The sequence below is a fragment of the Podarcis muralis genome, chromosome 1, assembly GCF_964188315.1.
Source record: "Podarcis muralis chromosome 1, rPodMur119.hap1.1, whole genome shotgun sequence".
Taxonomy (NCBI): Eukaryota; Metazoa; Chordata; class Lepidosauria; order Squamata; family Lacertidae; genus Podarcis; species Podarcis muralis.
In genome coordinates, this window is record NC_135655.1 from 50,652,074 (window position 1) to 50,670,110 (window position 18,037).

Sequence of the window (18,037 nt, forward strand, 5' to 3'; positions counted from 1 at the left end):
CTTTGGCAGAAGCTTGGAGAGCCTTTTCAGTGATGGCTCCTCACTTGTGGAATACTCTCCCAGATGAGATTTGCCTGGCTCCTATATTAACATATTTTCAGTGCAAGGCAGAGACTTTCCTCTTCTTCATGGCATTTGATTATCAATATATTTTGCTTTCTTTGGGCATTCCTTTTTCTACTTGGTTAACCTATTGGTGATCAGGCTTATGCTGTTTATGGGGAGGGGCAGTTTTAGTTTGCTGGCTTTTTTTTCATTTGTGTTATAAGTTGTTTTTGAGACTCTCTTGTCATGATCAAATGTAAACAAAACAAAACATACAAAAATTCAAACATATATGCAAAGTGCTTGTCAATCACATTGCTTCCATTCATTGTCCAGAACACTAGGAGGTATGTATCATATATCTCATTAAGTACAAAGGCTAAGGGGTTACTTCTTCTAAGAACAATACCTGAACATTCAGAGAAGGGGGCTGAGATAACCTGAACATACAACCCCCCAAAAAATATATATATTGTAGGTGGTCTAAGGCTTGTACAATGATAAATTGCTAAACACAGTTTCTATGCTGGTTCATATTCCCAGTCTTTTTCATCTTCAACTCAACTGTGCTGTACTAGAATTGGCTCTGAGTCTTTGCTCATTACCCAGCCTTCCCTAAATAGTTCTAATAGTGAACCATAGAGGTCTTGGTTGGCACCATTAGAAAAGCCTTTCTGGACTGCTGGGGGCAGGGGGGGGGGACTGAAGCCAGTTCATTCACCTACAGTGGAACTCCCTATCCATTGATATTAAGCAGGTGCCTTCACTGCATTGTTTCTGGCAACTGTTAAAAAATTCTTTGTTTAGGTAGGTCTACCCAAACTTGTAATTTTGGGTAATTATTTTTGTGTGTGTGTGTGTGTGTGCGTGCATGTGTTTATACTTTATATTTGACTTTCTCCAGTAATGTTTTCTTCTGGGTTGTTTTATTTGATGTTTTAATGTGTTGCAAACTGCTTTGAGATTTTTTTCTTAAAAACATAAAGTGGTCCAGAAATGAAATGTGGTTTTGTGTGTGTGCATATGAAGGGTAACACTTGGTCCCTGAGATCCCCAGCCCATGTTTTACTGGATTGACTGCTTCGATGGCAAGCTTTCCACACCGTGGTCTTCCTTGGACAGAGCTGGCCATTGCTATATGTAGCACTTCAGAGACCATCTCTTATCTCAGTAACCTCTGCACCTGAGACAGGGCCACATTATCTCCATATTATAGGTTGCATAAAGGCCTGAGGCTAATACACAGCAGTATCCCTCACTCGCTATGTACGCTATGACAGAGGCGGCACCAGGGACTCCCAGTCTCTGGGCTGCTACCCTACGAAGGCCTCTTGCTAAGAGTGGGTCCACAGAGTCAGTTGGGTCATATTAGATGCCTGCCTAGTAGTAGTATTAGACGCCAGGCTAATGGATCCCTTTGTTTTATAGATGGCAGCGTGTATCACTTCACTTCCTTAAAAATGAAGTAAACGAACCTTGCTGCGTCTGGGGCCTTTTTCCGCAGAGTGGGACGTTGAACTTCTGCCCCCAAGCGCTACAGTGAGGGCTCTCTTCACGCCAACAGCCTCAAAACCCAGCCAAGGAGAGATGAGGAAACATTGAGAGCGACGTTAGCAAACCTCTCCTAGCTGCTCAGCTGCGTGGTTGGGCTCGTTTGCGCGCCCCGCTCCGCGAGGAGCTGTCCAGTGCTGAATCGCCTGTCGGGCGCTTTAGCCTTTCTGGTCCTGAAAGCACCCGGACGTGGAACTGGCAGGGCGCTTTCTTCCAAAATAACAACGAGCCTCCCTAAGGCTTCCAGAACAGACACGCTTCGCTCCACCGGAGTTGGCAAATTGCTCTGAGCTCAGGCGAGCCGACGGAGCCACCCCGGCCCTCTGTTTAATCAGGGCTTAACCGGCTTTCTCAATTTCCTCTCCAGCTCACGGACGTGAAAGCTTTCCTCCCAACAGCCTTAGAGCACGCCTTTGTCCCCAACTCATCTCCGTTTAAACAGATGTGAACCGGCGTCCTTTCCAGGTCGCGCTCATTCAAGCTTTCCCTACTGCCAGGGCGGAGCGCCGGGAGGCTTCTCCAGGTCGCCTCGCTCCGGTGGCTGGCTGGGGAGACCCCTCTGACCCGAGGAGATAGTGGAGATAGTGTGCCGAGTGAGTGGTGAGACGGATGACCTCGTGGGTGTCTCCCCTGGTCTCTCCACTCCCCGCCCCTGTTTTCCAGCGGCGGCCCCAGTTCCCAGGCTGAAGGGGAACAATAAAGAGGAGGAAAAGTAGCGCTCGCAGCGCCCTAATGATTGGATGAGGCGCCATTACATCATTTTCCCCCTTTCCTGGGCTGCCTCGCTGATTTTCTTGCATTGGGGAGAAAAGTGCGCGCGCGCTAGTTAGTAGGAGCGGGAAGCACATCTGGGGAAGAGGGAGGACTGGGTGCCCGCACCACACACACGCACACACACACACACACACACGCCCTCCCCCAGAGCGGTGGCCAGCGGCTTGCCCGCTTCCCTGCCCCAGGTGGTCAGAGAGGAGTTTGGAGAGCGGGAAGATGCTCCGGAGAACGTCCCATGAAGCAGATCCTGGAGGGCGAGGGCTCCTCCGTCTCCTCTGATCCGCGCCTGCCGCCCAAGTGCGGGGAAATGGGTTTTGAGAACGCCACGGACAAGCGGTGGGGCATGGCTGGTAAGTTTCACTCGCGGAGAGCGGGCTCTTGCCTTGGGATCGGGGCCGCTGGGAATGCCTTTACCCCTTTAGCGTGCGAAAGGGTCCAGTAGGTCACCCTCCGAGCTGGCTTTTGTGTGATCTCGACCCCCCGCACCCAAACCCCGGGGAGCAAACGAGTTAACCGGATTGAGAGACGGGCATCCGTTTGGGTCGAGCATCCGTTTCTCTGCTACCTTCTCTGTCCGGTAGGAAGCACTGGGGCGCCATGGGGTCCTCCAGCGACCTCTGCTCCGGAGCAAGGACACTCCGGGTACTACCTAAGGCACACTGAGAAGGGGCAAGGTTGGCACGTGGGATCTAAGGAGAAGCAAAAACCAAAAAACACAACCCACCCCCCAGCCTCTGGGAAGGGGAGGGTGACATCCAGGAGGCGAACATCTGTGGGGAGCGGGAGCACGCGGTTGTGTTCCCTCAAACTTTGCGTTGAGGGACGATCTGGAGGAAATGGAATCACCTTTCTTCATTGCTCCCCCACAAACTTTCCCGAGGTCCATTTGTCTGCAACGTCTATTGCACGGCTTCTTCTGCTTCATTATTTCTCTCGCTCGTATTCTAAGCGTGGTGATTGTAATAACACCCACGAGAAAAGCTGGTGCAGGTTGGATGGATTTACCCCTCTCAAATTGGGAATTGTAGAAAGAGTATTTGGGATTCCTGCCAGCTGCCCCAACTCTTGCCTTGCCTGTGGACCAAACGTCCCGCAGCACCGCGGTACGTCTGACAGTGGGGTCACTCACAGCGGTGAGCGTAAGGCAGTAGGATGGAGGGCTGGACACCAAGGGCTGAGTTCGAACCAGGACCTTCCACATGTTTTCACTGTCCAAGCAATGAGTGAGCGGGCGAGAGTTCCTGTGCGAGTGCAGAGTTCATTTAGTTCACTGCTAGAAAGACACCTCCTTCCCCACCCCCACCCCCAAATATCTGGAGCGATGAGGTGCAGGTTCAAGGTGAGAGGTCTGAGCCGCTCGGCTGGCTTGAACCAGTTGATAAATATGAATGATAAAGAACAATCCTCTCTCTCCCCAACGGGGACGAGGGGCAGTTATCCTGCCCTTGTTCCACCCACTGCCCTCCTGCCTTCACAGTCCTGCGTCCTCCCAAGCTGAACCGAGAGAGAAAAAGCTCTGAGGCGGAGCCCCACCTTCGGGGAGTTGTGGCATCGAACTGCCCTTGTGGCAAAGCCACCTGGCGATGGAAGTTGCGGGAGGATTAACCTGACTTCAGATCTAGCTCCTTTGATTCTGCTGGCTGCAGCATTCCAGGAGCAGGATTCAGGATTATGTAAATGTGGATCGTCCCTCTTGGCTAAACGCGTGCTAATTAGGGGATGAAGAGTTGCAGTGCTTTGTCCCTTTCTCCTTGGTCCTTCAGTGGGCTGGGACTGTGGGGATGCGGGGGTGGGGGGCCTTTGGTCCCTGCCCCATGCACCAATAAAAATGGAACTGATAAGAGGGACGGCTGTGGGTGAGATATGACCGTGGTGGAGTTTGTTGTAGCTCACTTAATGCAGGCGCTCCAGTTGCTCTGTAACCAAGGCTAGATGGTGGCGAAGTGTAGGTACTGTCCCATGTTACCAACGGTGACTGTGACTTGATTATTGCTTGCACATTTGCCATCCGTTTACTTGGCACTTTATCCGTGAGCAAAAGCAAACTAGGACCCTGCCCCATGGTAGAGCATGAGCCTCTTAATCTCAGGGTCGTGGGTTTGAGCCCCACATTGGGCTAAAGATTCCTGCATTGCAGGGGGTTGGAATAGATGACCCTTGTGGTCTCTTCCAACTCTATGGTTCTGTGTCAAACTTTCAACAGTACAGGAGCAACATAAAGGAGAGAGGGAGAAATAAGGTTCATGGTGAGAGGCGAGGCATGGTAGGCGAAAGGTTGGAAAAGGGTGAATGTTAGCAAAGTTGTTTTAGATGAAGGACACATACAAGGATGTGATGTGGCATACTCTGTCCTGTTGGGAGTAACCACTGTTCTGGTGACAAGTGTGTGAGAAAGTCAATATATGTGCCTGTGAATGATACATTTTGATAGGACAGTAACTGTGGGGTGGAATCAGGATAAACTCTGAGTCCAGTTTAGCCAGAGCGATTGCTAGGATCTCTGGATGAATTTGCAAGAGTGATGGGAGGGGGGGGTGTTTAGTGGTGGAAATGAATCCCCACTAATAGGATACCAACAGGACAGCTTTGCTAGCATCCCGCATTTCAAAAACAAACAAAAGTTGACCTCTGGAACTCAACAGATTGACTCATAAATTGTGAAATTTACAGCACAATTCTATGCATCTATTCTTTACTTAGTAAAGTTCAATGCAAGTTGCTGTAGCCTGAAAGACATGCAATATGGACTACTTCCCCCTTGTCTTTGCTCCCAAATGACTTGGAGGCATGCTTCTTTTCAAGAATTTCATCAATCCCAGCAGTAATTCCCCTTCTTTGAACTGTTTCCATTTATTTTAATGTAGCTTTTGATCCCACCCATCCATGTGGCATTGCCCAGAAGCCCTTTCTTTTCGTTTTGCTCTATACATTGCAGGGTATAAAATGACTCAGAGCAGTGCTGGATAAACAAACAAGACAGAAGTATAACATGATGTTCTAGCTATCACTGTGCTCTCATTGCTGCGCTCCTGTTTAAACAGCGGCTTAATTTGGTGTAATGCTTACATTGTTCATTTCGAGGGCAGACCCATTATGCAAAGGTTGAATTTAGTGACATGAGAGCAAGCACCTCTTGGTATCCGGGCATCAAAGCAGGCACCTGCCTTTCTGTCTTCTTTGCCAAAGAGATGTCTTTTTCCAGCAGCAAACTGCCTGCATCTCAGTGGTTAATTTCCAAATGAATACCTGCCTCCGAAAGGCTGTAAGTAAATGATGTGGGTCATGATGTACAAAGTGAACGGGTTGGTGAAAGTGAATCAGGTTCCATGTTGCAATCTGATTGAGTTAGATAAGTCACAACTATTCACATAAAATAATATAAAAACACCTGGCGTCTCCCTCGCCTACTTGCACTGGGGAAAGTTGAAAACACATTTTTCTTATTAACGAAATGCCATATGCATGCAAAAATAAGTGTCCGTGTGATGCTCATCTAGGAGATATTTATGTACGGTTGGGCTAATTAAAGATAAATGGAACCTTGGCTTACCAGAAATAACCCAGATTTGATGATGTTTCAAATAACATGGGTTTTTTTTTTAAAAAAACAGGGTAAAAACAATGGTTGTTGCATGTTGAAGTCAAGATGGTTCAACTTTTTCAGTGCATGTAAATGTGCTGAACTGGTATTTCCTGAACTCTGAATTTGCCTATGGTACAAGGCATCCAAAAATATACATTGAACCAGAATGTGGGGGCTGTTTTTGGAGAGGCAACTTTAATGTACTGGACCATTCTGAAGCTTGGTTTAACCATTGCAAATCTGATGAAAAAGTCAACTCCAGCATGTTACAAGTGCTACAGCCAAATGACGGCCTGCCCTTCAATTGCTGGAAAGGCAGCAGAAATGAGGAATCTATTGCTTTCCAGATGTTGTTGGACTGCAACTCATATCATCCCATGCTGGCCAGGGCCAATGGGAGTTGGAGTCCAACAACACCTGGAAAGCAATAGGTTCCCTTGCCCTGATTTGCAGACTCCTGACCAGTCACAGTTCATACAGAGCATATTGCTTTCATACATGCATATACTGCTTGATTGCAAGAAAAATACTCAAAGCCGTTTATCTGCACCAGATACTTATTTTGGTTTTATACTGTTGTGGCTTCTCATAAACAATCCTGGGAAGTGTGATTAGGAGAAGTTGTGGAGAAGTTTCCATTACCTATTTCTAGCCCCCTGCACAGAAATGCGGACCCCAAAGTTCTTTGGGGGAAACACTGCTAAGCCAATAAAAACCTGGTGTGTGTGCCTGTAACTTACAACGTTTACACAGCTCATGCTGATTGCGAGAACAAAGAGGAGGCTCCTATGTCAGGGGAAACAGCCAGTAGGAGTTCTAGCTTTGCAGGAGTAGGGATGGTCCCTCTCGGGGCAGGTGGGAATTCATCCTCTAGCTTGTTGAAACACACCTATTGTCAAAGGAAGGGATGCCAGTCCCATTCTGGGAATATCATGTCTGTTTCCACAAGAGGCTCCAAATATGCTGTCTAATTGGTAGCTTCTTATAAGGTAGTTAGTTAGGTAACTAGTGTGGAAGTCAGTAGTGCATAAAACTCATGCCAGCAGTGGAAAGGGGTGGCTACGTGCAGGTAAGGATGGGAGGACGGACACTCTTGAAGTTAAGCTTCTGATACATGGATCAAGCCAGAAAGGCACAGCCTCGGAATGCCCTGCTGTAAGATTTTGGTGGCATTTAGAAGCACGGCTCTTGAGCAGAAACATATGTCACGTGGAGGAGTTAATATTGCCATGAAAAGTGCTCCTGGCATTGGCTTTCTTTGTCTGACTTACAGTTCACAAAGTCTATACAAACTGACAGAAGATCCAGACAGTCACAGAATGATCTTGAGAGAATATAACATTTAAGGGGTTTGATGCATGGCTGCCGTGGAGGCTGGCTCTGTGAAAACGAGGGCTAATGCAATACACTTAATAGGTTTCATTGGTTTAGATGTATACTGACCTCAATGGGCGACCGTGGTTTCCTTTAACTACAATTCCTTTTTAATCTAAATTTAGAAATGACATATCGTTGGCGTGGTTCAGTAGAAAAGGGCAATGTTTTCATGCTAAAACATGCCACCTGCTGCAGTCTATTAATCTGTTCAATTAAGTTATCTGAGGGTCTTGAGACTTCCAATTTAATTGACAGGAATGGGATGGGCTAGTTCTTGCTTGCAGTTTGTTCCCTTGCAATGCAGGGTCAAAAGCAACACATCATTAATATAAGGCATTTGAATTATCTGCAGAGTGTGCGTGTGGAAGGGAGGAATAAGGCATAAGTCAAACTTTGCATGAACATAGAAGCTGTTCACACAAATGGCAGTTTATGGATCAAGCTGCTTCTGCATGTAAGAACAGGGGAGGGTTTTCATGTGTTACTGAAAAAAAGTCTTCTGTTCATTTTCAGCCTAAAGAAAGCAGGTTGGTGGTGAAAACTTCTGCACCCTCTTTCATGAATTTTATTTTTTTACAAAAGCAGTGCTGTTATGGATAACTAACTGGGGCCTTGTTGGTGGGCTTTTGGTTGCCTAGGATTGCTGCATGTCTCAGCTGCAGATTGAGCTTTCCTAGCTTGTTGTCCATAAGCAACGTTGGAACTTTCAATACAAACTGGAAAGTCCATTGTTCCCAGGCTCTGTTCAGCCACAAACACACTTTGGCAAGGGCATTTCCTTTGCCTTGGTACTATCCCTTCTCCATGGCTTCCCACTGCCCACTTGTCCTGCTAGCTAGGGATGATGGGATTTGTAGTCCCAAAACGGCTGGAGACCTGTGTTTGGGAAACCCTGGCCTAGCTAATAAAGCTTACTGGACATGGGAAGCACTTAGAGAGGGATTCCACATAGCACAATGGCAATAATTCTGCCAGATGAAACCATTCCCTCCACTTCTCTCCTTTGTGCTGCTCTGGGGGCAGCCAATGGCAGAGAGGGAAGAGGTGGGCGAAGGTCCCCTTGTGTGGTGAAGGTTTTTGTGTGGGCTTCCACCAGTGGGACTTGTTAGCTGATTCAGACCCTTAGTATTTAAGAGAAATGTCTTATTTGCCTAATATTACTGTCTAAGGCAGTTGTTGTTAATATATTGTCCACATTTCACCCTAATGCCCCAGGGTGGCTTACAGCCTTAAAGCACAATATCAATAACAACTCAAAACAACATGCAATGCTGAAAGCAAAGATCTGTCCTTAAAAGAAGCACCCAATGTCAAAAGTCAGGATATAATGAACATGCCAGACATGCCTCTGTGGGGAGGGAGTTATCTAGGGGCCAAGGTATACATATGGAAGTCTGTATGTAATTGCCCTAAATTGATCAAGACAATATTGGCTGAGACACAACCAGGGAACCAAAATTGGTGGCAGGGATGAGATCTGGCATTAGCACACCTGTTTAATGACTTTGAAGACTTCCAAAATCCGGCAAATAGCAACCTAACAGTGTGTCCCATTAAGCAGTATCCAAAAGTAATGTTTATGTGCAAAACTCATCCTGCAGTCATTTAGACGTAAGGAAATGCCCCAAACTAGGTTCATACTTTTTTCTCTAGCTGTTCTCTATATCAGCTAAAGTGATTTGTCATTTTGAGATAAAATCACAAGTATGTGAATAAAATGCCATATGTTGTGTGTTGGCAAATAGGTGTTTAGGGCTGAAGAGCAATGTTGGTTGTTTGGCAACCGTGTCGCAACCCTGTAGGAGGATGGTGCACCCCCTTCCCAAGCCCCCCCGAGGAAGCTGCTTGGCCGCAGGTGGCTGATTCAGAGCTACAGCAGGAAGAACAGCTGGATGTTGCCTGTCAGTGCAGTGCAAAGCACTTCTTCCCTCCAGATGTTTGTGGAGAAGGGGCACCGCTGGATCGCAGCTGGAGATCGTGATTCTTTTACATCTCACCCCAAAGGGATTTTCCCTACCATGCAGCCAACTGCTTCTGTACCCCCAATACATTAATACTTCACATTAATGTGTGCCAATTTGATTGCAACAGACAGACGTGGTAGAGGAAGTTGTTTCTTGAAAGGTGAGGCTGTAGCTACATTAGCAGTGCAAAACATTCTGTGTAGTCACACCATGGGTGTAGCCAGGATTTCTGTTGGGGGGGCAGGCCTTTGGGGGGGGGGCAGAACCGCAGTTAACTATGTATTTTTATTGATTTTTATTGATTTAGGGGGGCAGCTGCCCCTCCCTGACCCCCCCCTGGCTACGCCCATGAGTCACACATCTACCGTTTTCTTTAGGATTGTTCCCTGGGCTGTCCAGGAGACTTTGCAAATTCATTTTCACCTTATGGAAAGTGGGTGGGTAATGAAAATGTCTATGCCACAACTGTTACCACTTTTATTGGTTTTATTTTTTATTTTTACAAAAACAGCATCGGTTGGGATTTTTGTGGCTTTAAGATTCTCAAGGTCTAATTGCTACCCTACCATTGTTATCAGGCCTGTTCATTTGTGACCCAGCAAGCCATTCCGCCAGGGATTTGATAAATCTCCTGCTTTTGTCCCCAGTCTGGGACTTCTAAAACTGGTCAGTGGGTATGTGTTGAGCACTGGGCAGGCTGTAATCGATGGCTGAAGTACTTATTCAGCTTGGTGGATCATGTCTGCAGGTATATTTATTTACACAAAGGATTTGAAATAATCAGCCCTCACAGCCTCTCTTGCAGGAGTAATGGATAATTGAAAATCATCTGCTTTCTTAAGGATTTCTTCCAATATACCGTACTTTTTAAAAAAGAAAAAAACCATCGTCTCAAGAAAGGCTCTGTTCTGCACAGGTCACATCCTGGTACTACTGAGGGTAATGCCACAGTGCTGCATATCTAATTAGTCAATGCATTAATTCATTGCAAGCCTGGCCATAGCAATTTATCATCCTAGTCCTGTACTGAATGCTCCTGAATGGTAACAATACATTCAGTTAGATGACTCCCTGAACCCTTAATTGACTGGATTTGTTCCTGTCCACTCTGCTTCTCTTGCCATGTCTTTGTGTTTGCTCCTCTGACTGATCCTGTGAGCAGACTCTTGGTTTTTGTTTTTCAAATTACTGTTTGGCTTTTGCCCATGACTTCAAGCCAGGGAATGTGTGGCAAAGTTCCATCCACCTTTTCCCATGATGGGATTAAATACCGAACAGGAGGAACCAAGCTGACACCAATGACAGTGTACAGAGAGTGATTAGCAGAGCCATATCTTAGTTAACCTAATCAGCTCCCTCCTATAGAAGATTTGCTTTTCCTGCTGAGATGTGTGAGAGGAACCATTTTAGCAACCAGCAAATGGTTCCGTCTTCAGGCAGATATGTTCACAGGAACCTTCTGTACACAGCTGTCATGCATATTCTTTACACTTTCCTTGACTGCTGGTCAATGTGTGATTTTTTTTTTTAAGCTATGATTTTTACTGACCCCACTAGTTTAACATGACAACTCTCTAGGAGGGCATATGGACGAGAAACTTTCATGTGTGCTGCAGTGCTTTGAGTGTTATGAAAGAAGAAAATCTGAGGGCAATTGTATACATTACCGGAACATTACCAGAGCATTCCTGGATCCCAGTTCTGTCCCCCTGTCAATAATAATTAGAAGTTCCCACATGATCTTATGTGATTTCGCTATTAAAATGTTGCCTGGATGGCATGGAATCTAGCCATGGGGGAAAGGTGGGTGTCTCTGGGTGCCTTAAAGGCAGGGCATACATTTAAATAATAAACAAATAAACCCCTGTCATTCCAGTATGAACCAATCCTTGCCACAGCCATCTGTAAGAACAGGATGCTTGACTAGATAGGCTACTGGCCTGATCCAGCCGGCTCTTATGTTCTTATTAAGCTAGGCAGTTCAACTTTTCATACTAAGTGGGCTGCAAGAGGACATGGAACCTGCGGGTCAGAAACTGCCTTGTTGTGAGGGGTGGGTAGTGGGGAAGTAAGGCCAAAAGCAAAGGAGCCATGAAGCTCTGGCAAAGTCCTAGAGCCCTCCCACATCCACTCCCAAGCTGGGAAAGCGCTAAATAGGCTTTGGGAAGGAGCCGTGGGGACTCGAGGACCCTGTCAGGGTCATCTAGTCCAACCCCTGCAATATTTTACCCACTATGGGGCTTGAACCCACAACCCTGAGATCAAGAGTCTCATGCTCTACCAGTTGAGCTATCCCAGGGATCTCCCAGTGTTAAATGGTAACCCTGGGGGCTAAAACATTTTGAGAGGGCAAATGATTTTGGTCTTTTGAGCCTGGATGAACACAGCTACTTGCCTGAAGACCACTGGGGACCTGGTCACAATCCTGTAAAAATGGGCTCTTTTCATTCTGCAGCAACACATCCTCTGTGCAGCAAGCCGATTGTGCAAATATTGCTATTCAGAGTAATCTTCCCCAGCCAGGGCTCTCCAGATATTTTGGACTACAACTCTCATCAGACACCAGGCTGAGGAAAGCTCAACCAAGCTCACTTTAACACCCTTGCTGAAGAACACTTGAAACAAGAAAAAGATAGGATGCAGTTCTTGGGAAGCTGGGTGGGTTTTCTGGGTTTTCTTCACCTCTCAGCCAGTTGTCCTCTTGAGGCCCAGTGGATTAAGGCCTTTTTAGTAGACAAGGACTGCTTCCCCCACTTCCCATCCCCTGCAGTGTATCTGTGAAGAGCACAAGCACCCTGTCACTTGCCCTGTAATTACTCCCTTAAAACCTGGGAGGGAGGAGTTAATCTCTCAGGGCAATTGCGTAGTTGTACGAACAGCTCTGGCTCTGGCATAGCAGCCAAGCTTCTTGTCTCTCAGATAATGCAGAACAGGGCTGCTGGCAGGGGGGATATTGCTACTTACAAAAGGGCACTTCTCCAGTGTTTGGAAAGTGATATACACATTCTCCAGATCTATCTTATTGCATCATGTGCAGATACTCTGTGCTCGAGTCCTAGCCTGGGCCTGTCAGCTGCATTGCTGCAATCAACATAATCAGGAAGCAATTGTAGCTTTAATATTTCGGCTTAAGAATTGACTCCCACCCCTCCAAAGCATCTCATTAAACAGCCTTGCTTGATTTTCAAATTAGAACAAAAATGCTGAAAACTTAGAAAAGGGTTCATGCACAGAAAGCAAAGAAGGAAGCACCATCTCCTTCTGGAATGACACAGGTCTCGGTCCTATGCACATTTGCTCAGCTTTAAGTCCCAGTGGATTCATAGGATTGCCTCCTGTACCACTGATGGTTTCAGCTGATGATTAATTAGCTGAAACTAAAATCTGCTTAAAATTGAGGAATACTCAAACTCAATAGCAAAAACACACATGAAATTACTGGTAAAAAAATATGGGGATCCAGGAGAAAAGTGAAGTACAAGAAATTTGTGGTTTGGAAATTAGCAAAAAAGTAAATTATCTGGGTATTTGACTCACGACAAAGAATATCAATCTATTCCAGGACAATTACGTCAAGACCTGGAAGGAGATATAAAAAGAATTTGGAGATTTGGAGCAGGCTAAACATCTGCTTTAGGGGAAGAATCTCTACAATAAAAATGAACGTGCTCCCCAAAATGATCTTTCTGTTCCAATCAATTCCAGTGATCGGGGGAGCAAACTGTTTCAAAGATTGACAGAGGGACATCTCAAGATTTATCTGACAGGATTAAAAACCCAGGATTAAGCACAAACTATTAATTGATGTTAAAGAGAGGGGTTTGTCCCCCACTGCCAGATCTGAAACTGTATCATGAGGTGGTTTGTCTCTCCTGGATCCAGGAATGGTTGACACTACAAAATACTGACTAGAAGGATTCGATAATAGATATGGTTGGCATGCCTATTTAAGATATGAGAAGGTCAAAGTCCACAAAGGCTTCTTGAACCACATGGTTAGGAAATCGTTATATATGGCGTGGGCTAAGTATAAGGACTTATTAGAGCCAAAAACGCCATGGTGGCTATCCCTGACAGAGGCATTCTTGGTTAAAAAAATGAGAAGCAATTGGGCAACTTACAAAGATCTATTGGAAGAAAAAGAAAATAGGCTAAAAAAAATTTTTTAATGAAGAAATTTGGACCCATTTGACTGATTGGTTACAATATTTCCAACTAAATGAAACATTTCCAAAGGACAAACAGAAAGGTTTTCCACAGAACTTTCAAGACTCGAGAAAGACCTAACCGCCCCCTTCCAAAAAAACACCCCGCTCTCTAAAATGTACAGACTTCTCCTTGACTGGGAGATCAAGGAGGAAGAAGTAAAATCAGTAATGGCACAATGGGCCAGAGACTTTGGTTACAATATTTAAATGGAATCATGGGAAAGGTTATGGAGGGAGGACCTGAAATTCACTGCGTGCTATGATTTGAAAGTGAATTTCATGGAAATGCTCTACAGATGTAAAAATGGCCAAAATGTATAAATCCAGGTCAAGCGTTTGTTGGAGATGAAGGGAGGCAGAAGGCATGATGATCCACATGTGGTGGAACTGCAAAAATATAAGGGATTTTTGGGAAACAATGTATAACGAGCTTTAAAAAATGTTTAAATGTTCCTTCCCTAAGAAGCCTGAAGCCTTCATGCTGGGCATAATGAATAACGAAATTCTGAAAAATTTAAGGAGAATTTTTATGTATGCAATAGCAGCAGCAAGAATTCTAATTGCAAAAGGCTGGAAAGGAAATTCTATTCCCTCTAAATTGGATTGGCAGAACAAAATGTTAGAATATGCAGAGCTAGCAAGATCGACAGCAAGATTCCGAGACCATACAGATTCAATAGAGAGTGGAACATTTACAGAGAATACCTAAAAGAACATTGTAAAAACTTAAATTCTTTGGCAGGCCTGGAATGACCTCCGCATGAAATAAGCGAACATTACAAAACTAATACAACTGAATAACTTAGGAGAGATAAAGTTAAGTGCGTAGTCAAAAAAGTAATTTAGGAACCACAATGGGGGGTTTGGAAGTCATGTTGGAATTAGTTATGTGTGAACTTAATTTTTTTTTTGGTAATAAGTATTGATTTGTGATCATTTTTTATGACTGTTTTGTATTGTTTTGTTTTTAAAATCAATAAAGCAAGCATTAAAAATAAAATAAATAAAATAAAATCTGGAGTGTAGCTTATACATCAGTTGTTGTGCATTTCTAGCAATGCATACCATCTACTGGTAGGGGGAGCTGCTGGTAAGTTTCCAGGCAGAGAGCTGATGAGCTGGGCTAATGCTAATGATGCACTATCACGGAGGTCACCAACGCAGTGCCTGTGGGCACCAGTGCACCCCCAGAAGATTTCCATGGTGTCTGCCAAGCCATTTGCTCCCTGTGTACCAGATTACCAAAACAATTTGGATTTAAATACTCTGCTTATGCAGTTTCTCTGGCTGCTTGTAGTTCCTTGGTTTGGCACAAGTCCACTTCAACGCTGATTGAGTGGCAGCAGACCTCTGGTTTGGTTGGAGGGCAAAGAGGACCAGTGGTGGTCGAGTTGTGCCTATCTGTGCATGGACTGAGGGGAAAATAGGAAATGTGGAATGAGAGGGCAGCACCAGTCAGTATCAGACAGCAGGGAGCAACATAATTATTTAATTGTAAGAATCTCCCTCTAGAATCCTCAGGCTTCCTGGGATTTACAGCTCTATGGTGTCTCCGTCTGAAAAGCCTTTCAATTCACTCCATAGTTATAACTTTCTAGAACAGGAGGAGGACAGAGATGGGTGCAAGAAGACTTAGTGGGCTGTGAGGTTTTACATGGGAGACCCAGCTTTAATTGAATCATAACTCTCACTTGTTAGTGGTTTAGTCAGATTTCTATTGGGGGTTTGCATCCAATTGGTGTGTAAGTGCAATTCCTTAAAAACTCTAAACTGGCTTAGGACCCCCACAAAGCCTTGCATCACTATGTTTACCTGTCTATTTCTATGTTTCCCTAGGTCCATGGGCTTTGCAAGGAGTAAGGATGTCCAAAATGCTGCCTGTGGACAGGGGCGGAGGAAGGGGGTGTGATGGGGTGGGCCGCCCCAGGTGTCACCACTGAGGGGGGTGACAAAATGCTGGGCAGCACTCACCGCGGGGCCTGCAGCACGCCTGAACCACACGTCTCTCTTGGGAGTGATGCGGTGGCTTGGGCACCCGCAGGCTCCACGCTTACCCAAACGGTCTGCCCACTGCCTCCCCCTCAACTGTTGGGTGACTGAGTGGGAGGAGGCAGGCAGACTCCTTGGAGGCCCCGCAGAGCGTCCGGCCCTGCCCACCCCCACCCCTGGGTGCAGGGCACGCACGCTGCCCCAGGTGCCCAATCGACTTGCTCTGCCACTGCCTGTGGAGCACTTGACAACCTCTGGATTTTTGTTGTTGTTGTTTTAAAGCGCGGCAGCAGAGGATTGTCTTTAAATGTTAAATGTTGCACTTAAGTTTTTTAAAAATCCTACATTGTTTTACTTTAATAATAAATAAGTAAACCCACAGCTCCTCAGTACTCCTTAAGCAGTCTTCTAGGCAGCCTCATGTTGTAAGGCCTACAAGAGGCCTATGGGGAAATACAAACAAGCACTGGAGGGGAAAGACCAGTATGAAGCTGCAAGGTATCAAAAAATGTACCTACAACCAAAGATGTCACATGGCTATCTCTTAATTATATTAAGATATGAAAGGGCAAGAGACATTCCCTCAATAAAGGATTATGGAGGAAAGTAAATCCATTTTACTTCCTCCACAAAAAGCCTCCTGACCTATTTGTTTGCACTCTGAAGGGAGCTTCTGTGCCTGGAAATGTCAACCACTTTGGTCAAAGAGGTTTTAGCTGTTTTAAGACCCCATACTATAGTGAACGGGGACCAAAGAGCTTCATTTTTATAGAACCGTAGAGTTGGAAGGGACTCCAAGGCTCATCTAATCCAACCCTTTATGCAGAGTGGACCAGAATTCAAATTAAAAGCAGAAAGAGCGTAGAAAAATGTACATATACAATATTAATCTTAGGGCCCATGCACCCCCCTGTTATCTATCAGCTAAAATGGGGCATGCTATGTTGTAACCCACCATTGGCCATAGGAAGCTGCCTTCAACTAGGTCAAACATTTGTCCATCTAACTCAGTATTGTTTACATCTGGAGCAGCCAATGCGATGTCCTCAAGGTGCTGTTGGGCTCAGGACCTATTGGCCCCAGCCAGCAAGGCCAGTGGGCGGAAGTGCTGAGAGTTGTTAACAGTGGATGCTGGTCTATTAGTGCCCCACCAAGCTCAGTCTGCCCTCAACCAGCCTCCGCCTGCTTACCCCCTAAGTCCGGGGGATGCCACTGACTGTCAGCTTCTTCCTTAGTCTCCATGTTGCCTTTGTAGAATTAATCAGGGAGGAGGTTAGAGACAAAGCCGGAACTAGGGTTCATCCACACTTGTGCTTGTCCTGTACCAAGAAAGCACAGGTCTGAGCAGTTTTCCGCTTGTCCCAAACTTTCTAGGCATGGATCCAAGTGGTTTTGCCTTTGTTCCACCACTTTCCCCCAGAAAATCCACTATTTATCTATAAATTAGAACGAACAGCAATATGTGGAAAACCCGATTGCTGTTTGCTCCAATTCAGTGCTAAACCTTAGGGGAAGTAGCAGGGCAAACGGAAGTGTGGATAAACCCTTAGTTGACCTTTCCTATAATTGGCTCTGGCTCCACCCACTTTAGGGACGCGGGTGGCGCTGTGGGTTAAACCACAGAGCCTAGGACTTGCTGATCAGAAGGTTGGCGGTTCGAATCCCCGTGACGGGGTGAGCTCCCGTTGCTCAGTCCCTGCTCCTGCCAACCTAGCAGTTCGAAAGCACGTCAAAGTGCAAGTAGATAAACAGGTACCGCTCCGGCGGAAAGGTAAACGGCGTTTCCGTGCGCTGCTCTGCTTCGCCAGAAGCGGCTTAGTCCTGCTGGCCACATGACCCAGAAGCTGTACACTGGCTCCCTTGGCCAATAAAGCGAGATGAGCGCCGCAACCTCAGAGTCGGTCACGACTAGACCTAATGGTCAGGGGTCCCTTTACCTTTACCACCCTCTTTGGCCTCCCCGCCTTCTTCCTCACTCATCCAATGGACATCAGCCTCCACAGGAGTTGTAGTCCAACTACAGTGGAGGGTCCCTGTTGGTTGTGACTGGCAGTAGTTCTCCAGGAGTTTTTCCCAGCTCTCCCTGTCGATTCCAGTGTTTGAACCACTGAGCTGTGGCCTTTCCCCAAGGGAATATTTAGATTACTTTGGACTGGAGTGACAAAGTGATATCTGCTTACCAATCTGGTTTAAAGACCTTACAGAATTCACTTTAAAGCTATTCTTAAAGTTAATTAACTAGAAGAGCCTGGTTTCCCAAAGGTTAACTAGATCTTGTCTTATTGAATGTCTTATCTGTCCGCATAAAGCTGAAGGGAGCACACAGATAAACTGCTGGCCTGTTCCAAAGGAAAGATACACAAAGCATTTGCTCATCATGCCCTGACATTAGTCCATTGACTACGTAGTCTGGCTACCCTTCATCATCTTTTGGAGAAGGCATAGCTTTGTGCAGAGGGAGGAGGCGATACATCTTTGCTAATACAATAGCATTGGCTTCTGGGTGGCATGCAATGCGTGATACAGATCTTGAAAAAACCTGGTAC

The 18,037-nt window shown here is 45.9% G+C and overlaps 1 protein-coding gene across 2 annotated transcripts in view; it reads left to right on the top strand.

The window, feature by feature from the left end:
* The first annotated feature begins 1,746 nt into the window (after positions 1-1,746).
* Positions 1,747-18,037, top strand: part of CHRM4 (cholinergic receptor muscarinic 4) — a 52,289-nt gene continuing 35,998 nt past the window's right edge. The window contains exon 1 of one of the 2 annotated variants that reach the window (XM_028726950.2): positions 1,747-2,720. In XM_028726950.2, coding sequence (XP_028582783.1) covers positions 2,606-2,720 — 115 coding nt within the window. In that variant the 5' untranslated portion in view covers positions 1,747-2,605. Of the gene's footprint in view, positions 2,721-5,402; positions 5,633-18,037 lie in introns of those variants that run through there. The other variant, XM_077928768.1, reaches the window with a different exon arrangement.